General features: G+C 38.0%; 1 protein-coding gene across 1 annotated transcript; it reads left to right on the plus strand.

Annotated features, from left to right (window-relative positions):
* Positions 1-5: 5 nt before the first annotated feature.
* Positions 6-18,575, plus strand: rbm18 (RNA binding motif protein 18). The gene is made up of 6 exons (XM_026942706.3): positions 6-161; positions 1,457-1,570; positions 8,756-8,882; positions 9,687-9,767; positions 14,903-14,991; positions 16,792-18,575. The coding sequence occupies exons 2-6, from the start codon at positions 1,464-1,466 to the stop codon at positions 16,955-16,957; spliced, it is 570 nt and encodes a 189-aa protein (XP_026798507.3). The 5' UTR covers positions 6-161; positions 1,457-1,463; the 3' UTR covers positions 16,958-18,575.
* The last annotated feature ends 711 nt before the right edge of the window (positions 18,576-19,286 follow it).

Genomic DNA, 19,286 nt, shown 5'->3' on the forward strand with positions numbered 1-19,286 from the left:
CGGCGTTTCTTGATGTCTTGCTAGTATTGCTAGCACAGAAGCTAAATAACAGCTCCTAGAAAGAAACTTAGTGATATAAGTTACGACATGGTTTGTTTTTAAACCATTTCTAATCATCGCGACTCTGGTTCTTGCTTTTAGTCGCGAGCTTTAACAGTACGGTAAGTAAAAAGCAATTTCTTTAAAGAAAAACGACACGCTAATCTAGCTAGCGTTAGCGAGCTAACTAGCTAAGCATGGAAAATAAACATCTTAGCGTAGTGTGACGTTATCTATCAGTTGTTTGTTAAATGGTATTTAACTCTTTATCGTCGGATATTAAGTATTAGTTAGATTTAAAGCACGAAATGTTCTTGATTGGCGATTGTAGTTAGCTAAGTTAGCTATTGTATTATGTAGTAATATGTGAATGATTTGTATTGTATTACATTTAAGGTTGTCATGGAAACGTCAGCAGCTGTTTACTGAAACAATGAAAGATGGAAATGAATGTAAAATGTGTTAAAACTCGAATTATAATTCATTTATTCCAAATATTTAGTGTTAAGCACAAGAGCACTAATTAGTCCTGAGTTTTATTCTCATTACAAAACAAAAAAAAAGAAACATTCCAGTATAAATCTTGTTTCCTGAAGATTTTTTGAGGTTATTAATGAGAAAACTGATAAAGAGAGGAGTTTTATTTGGAGTTTGGGATGAAAGAATCCTGCACTGGCCTGAAATAATGGCTCTGATCCAGGGATTTTATTCAGAGCTCTGACACTGATGTGGTATCTAAACTGGAAAGAAGTGGGATTGGAACATGTTTACTTTGGAGAAAAGAGACGTATCGTGTAGATGATTATCACAGATTCTGGATTCTGATTGGTCGGAAGGTGTTGATTAGTTTTCTCTAACAGCAGCTCTGACAGTGGTGCACGTTTCTATTAATACGGTATCGTTTCTATAGCAACAGCTCAATCACAGGGACTTCATTGGGACTCCGCATAAACGGATGTGCTGGAGTTTTCTTAAACTAAGGAGACGTTTGTTTAACATTTATGGAAGGAGTCTCCAGTGTCAGAGGGAAAGCTGTAACTTTACAGACATCTTCAGGACAGAGGAGGTTGCGGTTTCTCGTTTCTGAGAAACTTTGAGAGAGAGAAAAAAAGAGGCTGGTGAGTGAACGACTGTTTATAGCTGCGTAAGTGAGAACAGGAACTGGTTTCGTGGACGCTCCACAGCTTGAAATGTAGCTATAAATGGATTAAAAAAAAAGTATGATGCTATTCTGTAATAAATACAGGAATAAAACACTCCGCGTTGCGTTGTTATTATAGGAAAATAATCACCGTAGTCATGGAAACAGTGACAGCTTCATCATTCATCATATCACCTCATCACTGATTGTTTTGCTATTACAGCACAGCACGCGGTGTTTTATTCCTCACGTAATGTCCAACTGCTCTGTCTTTAGGAGTCCAATGCAGTCGGCTGTGGAGACGGTGGAGAACGCCTCCATCCTTTCGAGCGGCTCGGCGCAGGAAGGCCACCGCCTGTGGATCGGCAACATCGACCCCAAAATCACAGAGTGAGTACCTGGAGGCCACGGTACGGTCCTGACCTGTTCAGATGATGGATTAGCCGTGTGTGTGTGTGTGTGTGTGTGTGTGTGTGTGTGTGTGTGTGTGTGTGAGAGAGAGAGAGAGAGAGAGAGAGAGAGAGAGAGAGAGAGAGAGAGAGAGGGGCTGGAGACTGAGCAGATGACCACAGGGGTGTGTGAGAAAAGAGCCGTGGAGACCTGCTTGTTCGCTCGGCCGAGCTTTCCTACTCACCTGGCATGTTTACCTTGTCAACCTGCACACACAGAGAGAGAGAGAGAGAGAGAGAGAGAGAGAGAGCTGCTGGAAAATGTACAGCTCACTCAGGCTGGTGTCTAGACAGGCGTTTCCTTCCCCCTCCGTCCCCTCCATCTGCTGTTTCTCTTAAATAACCTGCTGGATTGGAAACAGCCTGGATGCCCACGGGCTGGTGCTGGGGGAAGATTAATTAGTTCACATGGCCGCACTGTTTGTTGTATCAGGATCCACTTCGCGGTGAAAATCCAGCAGTGTGACGTCAGCGCCCAGCTAATGCGCTCTCTTTTTTTTTTTCTTCTCTGAAGTTTCCAAATCTTGTAGCTCGTGTATCTCTGCGTCAGGATGATGGATAGAGCCTGAGAGAAGATGCCGTGCTAATCCTGAGAAAGAAAACCTATCCACCAAAGATTTCCAAAATAAACATCTAAATACATGCATACGTATTCGCTAATGCGCTGATGAGGAAGAAATGTGGCCCTGAAATAAATATTCCTTCTGCACAACACGTTTATTATTTACACAATAATCGGTATGTGGGTATTTTGCTGTAACAGTGTGGATAGTCGATCAGATTCGGAAGTTATAAATAAAATAGATATAAATAGATAAATTGAATATAAGATCAATGTACAGTGTGTGCAATATGATGGTTTAATATCAGTAGTATGTACATGAGTTGGTTTATTAATAATATATCATATTGTTTTATTTTTTAAAAAATTCTTTTAATAACTAAACAAACTTGAGTTGGAAGGAGTGATTTGATGGTAATATTTTTTACAGCTTTTTTTTCAGATTTTTCCTTCGTAGTGTTCGTTGTTTTTTTTAAATAATATTTAAAAAAATTAATATATATATATATATATATATATATATATATATATATATATATATATATATATATATATAAAACATTTTCTAGGCATTAAATAAAAATATCAGCAGCCTTTTAGGTTTTTTCCCCCCTTGTTTTGTTGTCAGTTTATTAGGAAACTTCTATATCGTGTATAGTCGAAATTCATCTCAAACTTTAGAAAGTAGAGAGAGAGAGAGAGAGAGAGAGAGAGTGTGTGTGTGTGTGTGTGTGTGTGTGTGTGTGTGTGTGTGTGTGTGTACAGCTACCTGGAGTGTTAGACATGATACACTGAATCTTATTATCATTATTATTGTGTTATTAATAATAATAAAATCTTGACTTGTGAGAAAGTCACTGTAACACACACCTTATTAACGAGTGTCTTTTATAAAATTCAGACAAACAATATGATGATAAAATCCAGCCAGCATTCGATAAATAATTAAATTTATTATTAATAGTATTGACTTCTGCTGCACAGTGTAGTCTGCTAACAGCAAGCTCTGGTTGCTAAGTGGACAAAGACTAGAGTGCTCCATGGACAGAACAATGGCCTGATTGTAGATTCGACACGATTCCACACTTTCTTTTCCTGAAACCTTGAGTATCAGCTGATACCAACATCCTTCTGATATTGTTTTTCTGTAAAAACTACTAAACTTTTAAAAAATATTTGAACAGTTAAACACATTTACACAAAAATCACTCACACTGTAGGTATAATAAAGTGCAAAGTATAAATATAATAAATTCTATCCTAATAAAAGAAAACATTCCCAGTTCCAAAAATTAATTTCTTTTCCTAATCGGATTTCCGGATCTGGTGTCCGGTGTGTTTTCTCTGATGTCTGATCCACTGTATTCTGGGTGTCAGCTCGAAATCAGATCGCTACCATCTTTATTTACTAGTAATGGTTTTATTGGTTTAAAACCTAGTGAATTCATACATAACTGGATTGTTGTGATGCTTCAGAGGTGTGTAAGTGTGTGTTTGTGTATGTTGAAGATTTTACAGCAGCTTCGAGCACAGCTCAGCCAATCAGAGTCGAGAACCGAAACTATCCGACTTATAAGAATAAGCAGAATTAAGAATGATGTGGAGCACACACAGACAGCATTTGTTTGCTATAACACCATTACATATCATACTTTAATTTCACTCACACACACTCGGATCACGCGCACATTGGATTGGAGAAGTGGAGCAGTTTGTGGAGCAGTTTGTGGAGCTCCGATGCGGTGAAGTAGAAGGTCAGCGTCAGGGCAGAGTGACGAGTCACACTCACACTGAATGACATGTTCACACACTTTCCACTTCACCACCTCTCTCTCTCTCTCTCTCTCTCTCTCTCTCTCTCTCTCTGCCCTACATCACATCACCGCCTGGCAGCTCACAGAAATTCACCGCTCAGGAGGGAGAAGAAAAAAGAAAAGAAAACGGGCAACACACAGACTTTCCACGAGTTGCCTTAACACTTTGTGTTTGCACTTGAACTTGAGATTTATTTAAACTTGACGTTGTGACATCGCTGACCTGAGGATGCAGTGGAGTGTGAGAAAGTCCATGAGCTCCTTCATTATCGCTGCTACTTTCCCTCCAGGAGCATTAAGCGTCTGTGGCAGGTTACTAATCAACAGCGCAGAAGTAATCATCTGGCTTGACCGAGTTACATTTCTAAAGTCGGATCCTATCACAGCACAAAGATATCTTTTTATAAACTGTCTAAGATGTTTGAAGAACCTTTTCAGAAACTTTGGTAACGCTAGCGTTAATAATGCAGCTCCTGTTTAGCTCACTGCAGCTGCCAGTGCAAATGTTGTTTCTTCCTCATGCTAGTGATTTATTGTGGAAATTTTTTGTCGAAATCTTTCAAACCTCCTGCGCAGTTATTTTTAATGCCAGTCATGTAAATGCACTCGGGTCCACAAGTCTGAGACCACACTGACCATCTGCAGAAAATGGTACAATTTCAGAAAATTATAAACAATGAAAAGAAAAGTTCAATATCTTGAATATTCAGCATTTAAAAATCCTGCACTAGATCACTATGGACAAAAGATCAGATTTTCTTCAAGTCTTATCTCTGGGATTGAAGCATGTGTTCTTTAAACAGATATATACATGTGTACATCTTTAAAGTGAACTGGAGACATGCCAAATACTAAATTCTGAAATTTGTGTAAATATTTCAAGGTTTCTACTTTTCACTCATTGCTGATGGTATAATTTATAATGGAGGGCAAAAAATGTGCAGAAAATTAGAAAACAATGCAAAATAGAAGCATTTTCACTTATACTAGAGTCCACTTTATAAAAAAATGATTGGGTTGTTGTCATGGTGATGAAATGATGCCACTAGCCCTCGTCCATTCTTGCCTCAAACAGAACCGAACCACTTTTTGTCCTTGGATATATTTGGAGCAGTTCTAGATTAAGCAAATCCTCCAAAACAAACACTTATGCAAATATTTCACAATTATCGTGATTAGAGGTGCAACGATCACATGATTTGAACTGATGCATTATTTGTAATTGAGTGATTATAAACTGACGCATAACTGGCGTGTAAAAAAATAATTCTTCTTTAGAAGTGATGTATAAATAATTTAACAGGCGAGCAAGGTGATTTGCCTGTAATGCTGATATTTAGAAAAGTCCTTCTGCAGCTCTGTATCATTCATGAATTCACTACTGACTCTGAAGAGAGGATACAGAATTCGCATGGTGTCATGTGGAAGCCTGAGGTTTACACCCTTACAGGCTGTTTGTGGTGTTTACACTCTTCATCCTCTATAAAGTAAGCAGATGAAGTGTACACAAATCCAGTTCCAGTGAAGTTCCAGAGACGTGAGGAGGAGAAAGCGACCTCCTGCCATGTGCTCAGCTCATCAGAACACACAGATGTATATCTGTATAATACGCCTGTTGTTTAACTGGAAAACACTGCCGTGTTGTTTTCTGATTTTTCCGTTTACATCTTCCTGCCTTTCGCACTCAGATCCCCTGAAACCTCAGTATGAGAGGTGGGTGGAGGAAAAAGAAGGCAGTGCTCTCGTTCCATTGGCTGACACCGAGCTCTCGCTTGGCTCTGGTTTGTGCTGTCAGAGAACGAGCCCTGAGTCCAGACCCTGCTTCTTTTTCCTCCCAGCCGCTCCGTTTATTGCCCCCTGGAGAGGTGCATTGTGGTCTGCTAAAAGCCACGGGTCGTCCCCTATGCATCACGCCTCGATCCCTTTCTCAATCAGGAAGATCTGGTGGCCAGGGTCGAGTGGGTGGAGTCTGGGAAAGTGCGAAATGCTCCTCGGGGATAAAGCTCCTGGGAGAGGAGGGGAAGACATTAAGACAGTGGCCAGGACCCCGATTCTGGCCCAGGATTAAAAATAACCCCTGAGCCGACCACAACAATACGGCAGACCCCCAACCAGGTCCCCAGCTCGGCCCGAGAACCGCCGTTCCCAGACTGCTCGGGTTGTTTACGCGCAAATAACCCGGATACAAGCGACGTGGTGTTGCTGTAGTGTTCGCAATAATTTAGCACAAACTCTTCACTTTTCCAAAGTGGTAAATTATTAAAAGTGAAATGTGTACAAGCCAGTACACACGACTGATAAATTACAGCTAAGAAAAAACTTCCTTTTACTTGATTTTGTCCCAACTATTTTATTTAATAATAATGAGGATGATGCTTAAACAACAGAAAACACTCCCTCTTGTTGAAATAATCAGCTTGTTCCACAGTCTTTATGTTTTAATAGCGCATGTACACTGGGGAGTTTTCTCTGTTTCCCTTAAACTGATTTATCAGCAGCAGCAATCATGCTAATTTTTATTTTGCATAGATTTTTCTTACTTTATTTATGTGATATGAAATGTGGACCCTTAATAAAGTTAAGACTTCTTAAGGGTTCTTTGGTTGATCCCTCTGGAGAACCTGACAGCAAAGTGTTTTCCGATCAGTGAGGGTTCCAAGTAGAACCATTTATTTATTTTTATTTTTTTAGTTTTTTGGAGAGCCTTTAACTATCCACTTAATGAACCCTTGAAGAACCTTTTAAACATTTTTTTTCCTAAGAGTGTTTGTAATAACTGAGAAATTCTTGCTCATTATTTTCTTCCTAATATCTAGAACATGTCAGGAGTTTAACATTTAGCTCTTGGTACTTGGTACACTCTTAGAAAAAAAAAAAGGTTCTTCTAAGGGTTCATTGGAGGATTAAGGGTTCCTAGTAGGGCTGCACAATATATCAAAATTATCAAAATATCACAATATGCATATTGCAAGGGCTTGTGATAACTGATTGATTTCAATACTTATGAAAAGTCAAAGTTTTAGGCTCGATGCAGATGGCTGAGAGGACGCTTTCTTTTCCTCAAAAGAACATGAAACATGTATGTTATTTATGTCATTTTCAGTTTTTAAATATATAAATGTATATGTAAATATAATTTAAATTGATCTTACGCACTTATTGCATTATCGTACCGCATATCACATTATTTATCAAGGTATCGCTGATCACATTTTTCTTCTGTATCGTGCAGCTTTTATTCTTATCCTCCTGAAAGGGTTTCTGATAGAGAACCTCGTATCTGTTGTAGGCTTCTACATGAAACCTTTAAGAGTAAGAAAGATCCACAAATAAATAGTACGTGATTGTAAGTAATAGTAAGTATTTTTGTCTTTGTGTAGATCTTTTTGCTTTATTAAATTAGGCTTTGTTTAATTATTTAATTCTTAGCGTCATTATTATTTAATTTTCCAGAGTGATGTACATTAATGTTAGTGGATATTTTTGGCATCGTCACGACTCCTGGAGCTGTATCACTCCTTACAGCTGTAGAGTACAGTACAGATGTGCGCAGGCCAAATCCGCTCTCGCATGTTGTTCTTTTCTTTCTTGGAGGCGTGTGAGGAAAGTCACACATCCTCGGGTGGTGTACAGCTCACAGCATGGGCATGGACAAGTCATTCCTGGTGTTAATGGCTTTAAGGATTGTTGAAGTGACCGTAATCTATTGCGCTTGTTCATGGCAGAAATGGAGCTGGAGGCGGGACGTTGATGATATCTCTCTTCTCTGATTGGCTGTCAGCGTGTCAGTCAGTGTTCTGGGGGTTTGAATCTGCACACAGTCATAGATGTTTGTTCTCAATTGAGCTCTGGAGGGAATTCAGACTTCCTCTTTTGGATATTTTCATTGTCCTCTTGCTGTATCCTCTGTATTGTGTGAATAAAAGATTTACGACAGCTAAAAAGGTGTAAAGTGACCTGTCATTCTAATCAAGCCCATCTGTGGGGGAGTGTGATGTCATACCACGGATCAGTGTCGGGCTTTTTATTGCTCTTTTCACATGCAAGCGCTCGCAGATATGTAAACAGAGCGATTTATGGGCTCTAACGGGTTAACAAACACTCGCCTGTTGCCTATACTGTTAGCTGTCTGAATTCTGGATCCCGATTGGTCAGAAGTTGTTGATTAATTTTCTATAACAGCAGCTCGGACACTAGCACTCAGTTTTATACGTTGTTTCTATAGTAACAGCTCATTCGCAGGAACTTGTGATATGGTGAAGTTTTCTGTAAGGTGAAACATTGTAATTGATTCCAACATTTATGGAAGGAGTGGAAGGAGTCTCCAGTGTCAGCGCTTTGTAACGGTCAGAGATAAAGCTGCCATTTTGCAGTTTCTAGGTAACATGTTTTTTTTTTTTTTCTTTCTTATTGACTACAAAAGAGGAATGAGAGGCTGGTGAGGGAAAGAATATTTCTCATTAATATGTTTCTTAGACGTTCCATAAGATAAAATGTGACTAAAAATGGATAAAAAGTACCATGTGTCATTCTTTAATAAGTAAAATTGTAATCGTTGGCAAATTGCTGTTGTATAAGAGGAGTAAAACACTTCAGGCCTTGCTGTTATAGGAAAATAATCAACTTGGTAACAGTAACTCTGCTTCATCACTCCACCCTGTTGTTGATTATTTTACTATAACGGTGCGACTCAGCGTGTTTTATTCCACGCCTTGGCGGTGGATTTCACGGTGAATTTGTCGTTTTTCAGATATCATCTGGTGAAGCTCCTGGAGAAATTCGGAAAAGTGAAGCAGTTTGATTTCCTGTTCCACAAGTCCGGACCGCTGGAGGGTCAGCCGAGAGGATACTGCTTCGTCAACTTCCACACTAAAGAGGTTTCTCGCACATGTCTAATTCAGAAGTGTCCATGTTTGATGCAAATTCTGGTATTAACCTGTTTGATTATTTATGTAAGAGCTATAACACTTCTAAAAGATTACGTTTGCTAACTGAGCACAGTATGTGCATGCGATGTCTGATGGCTGATGGCTGATTTTTTTTGGATTATTGTTACAGTGATTATTGGTTGAAGGACTTTGATAGAAAGTGCTGATATCGCTGACAATTAGCAGTAAAGAAATAAAATCATTCTAAACAAAAATTAAATTCTTTCATCTGTCTATCAGCCGTGATTCCCAAGAGAGGTGTAGCTGGAGAAGCATTTAAATGCATTGTGTAGACACACACACACACACACACACACACACACATGCTCAACAAGCGTCTTGGGGCCCCAGTGATCCGTCACCACCATTATTGCTGCTTTGTGTTGTTACTAAGCAGGCGCTGAGGGAAGAGATAGATTTGGAAATCTTCAAACGGTCTTTAATTTTTAGTTCTGATGTGTGTTAAATGATTCCTGATGAAATAGGGATCATGATGTGATTAATACTGATGTTGATTAATGTGTACTGTCTTTAAAAACACATTAAATAAATAAAGTAGCATTGTTTAATTTAAAGTGATTTAATACTGTACACGTGAAAGTGCTCTTAAAAATAAAAAGAGCTTCATGGCAGTATCATGTCCCGGTAAATTCCCTGTTGGAGTGTGTGTCTCAGAACTGTTCGGACGGCTCTGTGCATTATGGAACGCTGTGTGCTTTCAGTTTCATAACTGAGATTCTTCTCCATATTCAGGAGGCTGAACGGGCCATCCAGTGTCTCAATGGAAAGCTGGCGTTGTCCAAGAAACTGGTGGTGCGTTGGGCCCACGCACAGGTAAAGGTGAGTCTTTAAACCCAAACTCTGAACCCACACTCTAAATCTAAACTCTAAATCTAAACTCTAAATCTAAACTCTAAATCTAAACTCTAAATCTAAACTCTAAATCTAAATCTAAACTCTAAATCTAAACTCTAAACCCAAACGGTAAACTCTAAACCCAGCCTCTAAACCCAGCCTCTAAACCCAGCCTCTAAACCCAGCCTCTAAACCCAGCCTCTAAACTCTAAACCCAAACTCAAAACTCTAAACCCAGCCTCTAAACCCAGCCTCTAAACCCAAACCCAGCCTCTAAATCTAAACCCAGCCTCTAAATCTAAACCCAGCCTCTAAATCTAAACCCAGCCTCTAAACCCAGCCTCTAAACCCAGCCTCTAAACCCAGCCTCTAAACCCAGCCTCTAAACCCAGCCTCTAAACCTAAACTCTAAACCCAGCCTCTAAACCCAAACTCTAAACCCAAACTCTAAACCCAGCCTCTAAACCTAAACTCTAAACCCAAACTCTAAACCCAAACTCTGAATGTAATCCCAAACTCTAAATCTAAACTTCAAACCCAAACTGTAAACTCTAAACCCTACATGATTAGTTCATTAGAGATGACCTCAATGTGATAACCAAGATCGGATATTGGAGAAGAAAAAGACTGATCTGATCCTGTAGCAAATCCAGCCTGAAATAACAGAATTGCTGAAGCTGAGTAACATAAAGCTGGTTAAAGTAGATCACACAGTAACAGCAGTAGCCTCATGGCTTAATGATGACAACAAAAAACAGTGAGCTATTCAGCAAAGCGAATGCTAGAAGTTGCTCTCATATCAGCTGTGTGGAAATATTTCACATTTTTGGAAATTTGGAATGGAAAATGTTTAAATATAAAGAGACTTGATTGTATTTTTTTTTTTTTTTGATTAATTTTATTTTATTTGTTCTTTAGATTTCTTTATAAGTTTTTGTATGAGAACTGAGTTTTAAAAAGCTGGGTTTTTGTGTAAGTCATGTTTATAGCTAGATATTTTTTCCTGTATTTTTGAAGGGAAGTGTTGCATTTTAAAGCCTAGGAGTTTTTATTTATTTATTTTAAATACCACATGGGCATCGATATCGACTCAGACTCAAGGTTTCAGTATGAGAGGTAAAACATGGGCATTGATATTGACTCATTCTCAAGGTTTCGGTATCAGTAATAGAGGTAAAAGTGGTATTGTGCCGTCTGTAGTTAAGGTGCATGGGCAGAACCGAAGTGGGTCAGAGCTCCGTGTTGGAATTTTCCGGTAGCCGCTCAGTGAGACAGAAGCAGTGTTGAGGACGGCTGAAGGACTCGTCCAGAGAAGCTGGTCTATAACAATAGGCAGCTGCCTCTGAGAGAGAGGAAATCCTGTATGGTCGAGAATGACGCTCCCCCCTTCACCCCGTCCCCTCCAGTCCCGGTCGCTCCCCGTCAGAGGGGAATGGGACACCAGGCTGGGGTCAAGGTCATCAGAGCAGAGCTGTTGACAACAACAAGCAGGAGCCTGAGCTGAGCTGAGCTGCTCCACCCTGCACTGCAGAGCACACTCCTGACTCCTGGACTGCGCCAAACTGCACGTTCAGGTGGCCTGTGTGTTTCTGTCTGCCTTTTAAAACACAAGGCAACGACAGACCGCTTCGTCTCTGTAGCAGAACGCAATGCATTGGATTTATTTTTAATAATCCATTAATAATCTGACCGATGGCTCAATTGTAAATTAAAAACATTTACATATACACCTCAGTTGGAGTAGAGCAAAACCATTCAAGGCCAATTCACTTCTGTTTAATCGAACGAGACGGATAATGCTATTTTAATAATCTGTTAAATGGAAGAGTAACACCCGTGTAAATCTCTGCGTCCCATTATTTTCACAAGCGGAATTTGCGTACACATTCTGCACATGTGCGTTTATGTGAATGCGCCCCTGATGAAAATAAAAAATATTAAAAAATTTTTTAAAAAAACGTTCATGTTGAAGTGTTTTAGTCGATTTACAAATAAAGTGAGGTTGGAGGTACAAGGTATATAAGCGATGACCAACTAATTGGTCAGCATTTCATATTCAATAGACCGTTAACGCCTTTATTAGAAGATGAAGGCATTTTTATCTTCTCTCCTTCTGTTCAGTAACAACTTTTGAATGATGTTTTATAACCTGTTAAAAACACGAACAACCTCATTAAACTGCTGAAAGCTCTGATTTGACTCATGCATTTTTTGTTGTTGTGGAAACAGTGATGCCAAACCCCACTCTCTCTTTGCATTTCTGCATTTTGTAACTTTAGATCAGATTATAAATAACGTGCACGGGCTCGTATATAATGCTTGGACGCATATAAACAATTTCTTCGGAATTCACCATCACAATTTATTCTTTTGGATCGGAAAAAATCTGAACTATAGCCAGTGGGATTTACTGTAATCTGTAAACACAAAGAAAATTTTAATGTGGGGCGGCCATCTTGGAAAGCCAGCTCACTTTTTTTTTAATGCCGCGTTCAGGGAAAGCTCGTAATTCAGACTTTCCAACCTCTGACTAGGAAAAACCGCCCCTCAACTTGGAATTCCTATTTCGGAAAGTTGGAAAAGTGTCTTTAATCCCAAGTTCTTCACATGACGTCATGGCAATGGCCGCTCACACTGTCAGCAGTAAATAACATGTGACTTTACTACTTTAAATGAGTTTATAGACACATGAGTTGGTTAATTATATAATTGACTATTTTGAGAAGGTAAATACATCATAAGCTCATGATCGCTAATGTTAGCTGGATAGCTTGTAGCTACAAAGGACATTATTTCATTGAAGCGTCCATTTTGTTTCCTGTTTTGTAGCTTAAGCACAGTAAGTGTCGCACTTCTAATACGCAGATTGTTATTGTTCTGTCCTGAGGCCACGCCCCCTAGAGTCTGGAAGTGACCCAGAAATCTGGAAGTAATGCAGATGATGATCTATAAATTCAGCTTCACTGTATTACAAACCGATTTATTTAAGTCAAAAAGATCTTTGGCTTCTGTTACTTGTTAGCTTCGTAGCTTCAGAAACTAAATACGCAAACAGGGGATACCAAATCAGCTACATTCAGCGTAATAGGAACATCGTGTACGCTTAATTTTTCCGAAAGTTTCTTTAAAGTGTACTTTTTGGCTTTAAAGATCGGCTCAGTCTCGAGCATTTCCATAGACATGTCATCGGCTTTTTTTTTTTTTTTCCTTTTCCAAAGACTAACTCCGTCTGAGCTGAAAGCACCTCGTTAGACATACATGTGGAGTGATGTTACAGGAAAATGTACAGCGCCATATTGAAGCCATCAGAGATGCGCTGTTTAGTTTGGATAATTATTTACACATGGGACGGGCACGGGATTCTTTGTCAGTCTCGTAGGTTTGATGAGTAGCTGCAGGAAACCAGCTGCTTTGGCGTAAATAGCTATAAGGGAACATTTATCTTAAGTTGGATTGAAGAATCCTATTTCTATTGTTTGATCAATCCAAATAATTAATCTCTCAGAGAGTCATTTTTGTTTATAACCGAGTGGCCCAGTGAGACCTGGGATAATACATTCACACTAAAATGACTTCTTATACAAAACCACAGTAATAAATCAGTCAGTAATGTTTGATTTTTCAAAGGTACGAGAATGTAAAATTGTCATTTTAACCCAGAAAAATAATCTATCCACTGTAATATGCTTTGATGCTTTTTTAATGCCCAAGAAACTATTCAAATGGCTTGAAGCATTTCTGCAGCTTTAAGTGAATTAAACACGAGAGAGTTTACGATTATACATAAATATGCAAAATTATGCAAAAATATTCACAGATCAACATGAGTAGATTTTAGTTTCAGTTTCAATTTGTCATTTTTTCCAGTCATTTATATAACATCAGGCTAACCTGTCAATATCTAACGTTACCATGACAACCAACATCTATTCAACATTAACATTAGCTATGTCAGCTAACTAACTTAAACTTAGCACGCATGTTCAGCTGATAAACCTTTCCTCTGATGTCACACGTGATTGGTCCAAAGCTGTGAAGCTTATTTAGTGACATCACAAATTGTGCTCAGATTAAGATGTGAAAAATGTGAATTTAGCAAGAATGTGTTAACATATTTTACCGAAATACATAAATCTGAATAATGTGTAATCAGAATCAGCATCTAAGATGAGTTAATGATTTAAAATCATTTGTGATGTTTGGAGGCATTATTTCCAAATCCTTAATGCTGTGCGAAATTTGCTTTTCGTGTTTAGCGTTATGGTTAATTGTGTTTCTTGTTCCTGTTCTCCGCAGGCTTTCTCTTAACCAATGGGAATAAGGAATGAACTCACAGACCAGGACGAGGACTTGTCTACTTTTTCTGGCTAGCCTGTGGATTTAGCCTCGTTTATCAGACTTTTAGTAAAGTTGTGTGTAAAAGAACTGAACATTTACAAAAGTTTTGTGGGTTTTCTTCGTACTTGAATGACAGTCAGCTATAAATTACACATTCACGATATGGTTGTTTAACATTTAGCCACACCCACAAAACTCCATAAAAGGCAAAGAGAGCTGAAAATGGCGACTAAACAGCGAAAGAGCGCCTCCAAAATCTTCCAATAACGCAGCTCAGCCACTGCAGCGCATCAGTTACCATAGACTTGCTAACTCCACCTCCTTTTATAGGGTGCCAATAGTTTTGTTCTCATTGAATGGCTAGTCTTATTCGTCTTTATTCATCTTAAGTGGATTTGCTTTCCTTTAAGTCATTAATATGAAATGACTCAGTTTCACAAAATGTTCTTTAAACTGATTAAAGATTTAAACCTGACGGCGTAATCCGTATCTAAAATCTCAGTAACTCGTCGACGATTCGAAGCCGATCGATCGAAGGTTCACGTTTTACGCCAACTGACACACACTTGGGGAAAAAAAAACTCAGGGGATACGACGTAACTGCAAATAATTTACGAATTAATTTCCATCTTCGGATCCAGAGCTTCTTCATGTTGTGAGATGTGCTTCAGTAGTCTCTCTCATTAGGATCTTCCTTGTTTGTGTGTGTGTTTGTGTGTGTTTGTGTGTGTTTGTGTGTGTTTGTGTGTGTTTGTGTGTGTGTTTGTGTGTTTCAGAGATTTGAACCCTACAGAGGAGATAAGAACCTGCCTGCCAGCTTGGAGCCGTCGTGCAGCGAGGCAGAAGAGCAGCCGACCTCTCTGAGGTTTGTGAAATTGCGCTCGACTTTACCTCCTTTTCGTCCTTTTCGTCCTTTTCCTCCTTTTCTCTCTCCATGACGGAGGTATTTTTTGTTTTTCCCCCTTTCCTGCTGCTCAGCTTTCTCTCACCGCTTCACAAAAAAACATTCCAGCAGAGTATAAATGGCCGCAGTGTGTTCTAACTCTAATGTCATTAGCACTGTATCGCCGACCGCCATTATTTCCTCAAGCGAAGTGTGACTCTCTCTCTCTCTCTCTCTCTGTGTGTGTGTGTGTGTGTGTGTGTGAGTGTGTGTGTGTGTGTGTGTGTGTGGCATAAACCATTGAGAATGAAAAATGTTTGGTTGCTTAAGGAAAAAAACCTTAAATCTGCATTATCACTGTATTAGTGTGCTGTATTACACACTGAATAAATCCTACCATTATTATTAAATTAGCTGCGGAAAAGTTACACATGCAGTAAGCACTTCTGCAAAATATTAACTATTTATTCAAATAATTTTACATTCGTGTCTTTAAATCTGTATTTATTTTCTAATTGAGTATTAAAAAACCTAAGTGTTTCAAAGTTATTTATTTGTTTGTTTGTTTGTTGTGCACACTTTCCAAAGAAAGGAATAAATAAAAAAGAAAATCTAAATAAAAAACAACTAAGTATTTTAAATTTCTTTCTTTCTTTTCTAACACCCAAGGTTGCTTTAGAAAGTAATGTAACACCAAGTAACACAAACAAACAAACAAACAAATATCTAAATGAACATTGAAAAACAAGTAAATTTTCTTTCTTTCTTTCTTTCTTTCTTTATTTATATAATTATTTATTTAATTAATTTAATAACACCCCTTAATAACAAAAGTTGCCTTTCTAACACCCAAAGTTGCTTTGCAATGTATACAGCACAGAAATAAATAAATAAATAAATAAGTAAATAAATAAATGAATAAATAAATAAATCCCCATTTTACAAAACTAAGTCATTTCAATAAATTTCTTTCTTTCCTTTCTTTCTTTTCCGTCCTTCTTTCGAGCCTTTGTAACGCCCAGTTTTGCTTTGCGAAGTATGTAACACGAACAGAAATAAACAAACAAATAAATAAACAAAAAGTTAAATATTTTAAATGTATTTACTTGTTTTTGTTTATTTTTTTTGTTTTTGTTCATCACCTTTCTAACATCCAGTGCTGTCTTGAAAAGTACGCAACACAAAATAACAAATAATTAAATACATTTGAAATACTTATTATTTACATTCGTGATACTTATTTGTTTGTTTGTTTGTTTTGTGTTACTTCATGTTGCACATTTTGTAAAGTGATCCTGGATATTAGAAAAAAAAAAGAAATGCATTTAACATGTATACTTTTAGTGATTTATTTATTTATTTATTTATTTATTTATGTATTTAGAGCCTTTCTAGCATTTGAGGTTGGTTTACAAAGTATGTGATACAAACAAACAAACAAACAAATAAATAAATAAATTTAAAAGCTTCACTGGATTTAATAATTAATTAGAAAATAATTACAGCATTTATGTTTGTGAATATAAAGTACGCAACCTTCCTCCCTGCTTCAGGTTTAGAAAAAAAAACAGTTGAGATGCTTGTGTTAAGTGAAAGAAAAGGAGAAAAGGTCGAAGTTGTGATTTTTAAATATTTGAATATTTTTTTGTCCATTCAGTCACAAAATGTTAAAGACTTCAGTTTGTGTGAAATTGAGGCGTGTGGACTGCAGTAGTGTGTTAACTCTGTCCCTGCGTGTGTGTGTGTGTGTGTGTGTGTGTGTGTGTGTCTCGCTTTGTGAAGTGTGAGTGCGAAGATTAAAGCGATCGAAGCCAAGCTGCAGATGATGGAGGAGAACGTGGATGAGGAATACTCGGGTCCGTCTCCGTACCTCTACAACAAACCGCCCGAGAAGAAGGACAAGAGATCTCAGCCTTATAACAAACAGTTCCGCAGGTTCAGGAGATGACCTCCTCTCATCCTGCCCGGCACGCGCACACACACACACACACACACACACACACACTCTCTCGGACACTCACACACACGCACTCACTCACACATACATGCACTCTCACGTACATACACTCACACACACCCGTATACACACACACACACTCTGTCTCTCGCACTCTCACACATGCACTGTCGCAGACTCTCACACACACGCACTCACTCACTCTCACGTACATGCACTCACACTCACACACACTCGTATACACACACCCACACACACACACACACACACACACACACACACACACTCTCTCTCTTTCGCACTCTCACAAGCGCACTCTCACAGACTCTCACACACACGCACTCAGTCACTCCCACATGCACTCACACACACACACACACACGCACTTGCACACTCACATGTACACACACACACACGCACACTGAGGACTTCTGTTATAAAGATAAATAAAAACACACATTCTCTAGCCGCTGTACTGTCAGGAGCGGAGCGGGAGGAGAAAGACGTGTGTGTGGAACACTGCTCTCTTTTCCAGTGATTTTTTTTTTTAATAAATATTATAAGGTTTTGTACATTTTGTAACTTTTCAGTTTTCAACAATTCCTTTCTTCCACTCTAACTGAGACATTTATTTGTGCTTGAAACATCTTCTGTGCTCGGTTATAAACTCGGTCGTAATCCCGCGTTGTCTGCGTTGTGTTGTTTTGTTTTGTGTTTTGAGATGGCAGAGTGATCATGACTGTAAATCTGCAAGCACAGAGCACACAACTGGACCTCAGCTCCAGGACTCCAGCTTTCAGTTCTCTTCCTTCCCAGCTTTCCTCAGAGAAATCTGATCATGTGACCTGCGGCGAGGAGCGACGTGACGTGACGTGATGTTCGGATCGCTGTTGCATTTTATACCTGTTACAACAATAAACAACACGAGCTTCAGTTGAGCTTGAGCTATAGCTGTGCTTTCGTTATTTATTAATATCAAGAAAAACTTTGAAGTAATGATTAGGTTTATGTTTTAACCCTGAAATAGAAATGGAAATGATCATCTTTTCACTTCTCGGGCAGAGACATTAGCCATCTGACAGTTTTATTAACGTCAGCCTAAACCTTTAAAACCTTTAATTTAATAGAATGTGTTAATTATTATCTCCAAATGTTAAAATAATGATTAGTTTTGGTTTTTTTTTGCCCCGAAATAAAAATAAAAATGGTCTTTTCACTAATTTCAGACAAATAATGGCAGTTTTTTGTCAACCCCAAAAATATATAAATATCTAAAAATATTAAAAATGTTATATATATATATATATATATGTATATATGTATATAAAAACTTTACAACATGATGTTTTATCCATTTGTGTATGTGTTATTACGTCATAAATCTCAAAGCCTTTTTTATGCAAATCTGGTCCATGTATATGCAACATGCCTTTCCTGAATGAGGGGTGTGGTCAGGGGGTGTTCCTAATTTGCATATTCAAATAATCTGTAGTTGTTTTTTTTAGGTTGTAGGTGCTTCTGTGCTTAAATAATGCATTTGTAAATATATTTTTTTTGGTGAGATGTCAAGCAAGACACGTATGAGTCAATAAAATAATGTTAAAAGCTTCTTTATGCTCTTGAATGCATTTCTACGTCACCAGTTTTCCTTTTTTAGCTCATGATTTATTTAGTCGCTTTTTTCTTTTTTTGTGTCTCATAATTCAGTTGTAATAATTCAGGCTTCTCAGTTTACTGGAACTTCTCTTCAGATTCTGAAGATCTTGTGGTCTAGTGGTCCATCACGCGCATTTCTGTGAGGTTGATATTTAATACAAGTGAAATAATTCTTTTTATTATTACTTTAATAAACATTACACACACAAGCCCTTTAACATTAATGTTTGGGAAAGAAAAGGAAAAGGAATGTTGCTAGGTGACTCACTTCAGCTTCAGTCTATCATTTATTCCTCCCTCTCTCTCTCTCTCACACACACACACACACACACACACACACACACACACACACATTGTGTATATGCGAAAAATTCTGTTTTTCCTCATTATGAAATCTAATGCTCAAAATTAAAAAGCTGACGTTTTTCCTTTTCCATAGAAAACTGCTCTTAAAATTTTAGACATGACACATTTTCATTATTATATTTTAATCATGAAAAAAGTCCTTCTAAAAAAACGAAATTATAATTTTGTGCTGTATGTGTGACATTTTATAATATTTCTAAAAAATAAATACAGTAAATAAAAGAGTAAGTAAGGCCTATTTACTGTAAATGGAATAATTTCTTCATCATACTAGACCATTATTATTATTATTATTATT

This window comes from Pangasianodon hypophthalmus, chromosome 17 (genome assembly GCF_027358585.1).
Source record: "Pangasianodon hypophthalmus isolate fPanHyp1 chromosome 17, fPanHyp1.pri, whole genome shotgun sequence".
Classification (NCBI taxonomy): Eukaryota; Metazoa; Chordata; class Actinopteri; order Siluriformes; family Pangasiidae; genus Pangasianodon; species Pangasianodon hypophthalmus.

Excerpts from the sequence above, each read along its gene's own strand:
- rbm18 (XM_026942706.3), top strand. The coding sequence starts at position 1,464 with ATGCAGTCGGCTGTGGAGACGGTGGAGAACGCCTCCATCCTTTCGAGC. Across the intron at positions 1,571-8,755 it reads ATCGACCCCAAAATCACAGA|ATATCATCTGGTGAAGCTCC; the intron begins GTGAGTACCTGG and ends GTCGTTTTTCAG. Across the intron at positions 14,992-16,791 it reads GAGCAGCCGACCTCTCTGAG|TGTGAGTGCGAAGATTAAAG; the intron begins GTTTGTGAAATT and ends CGCTTTGTGAAG.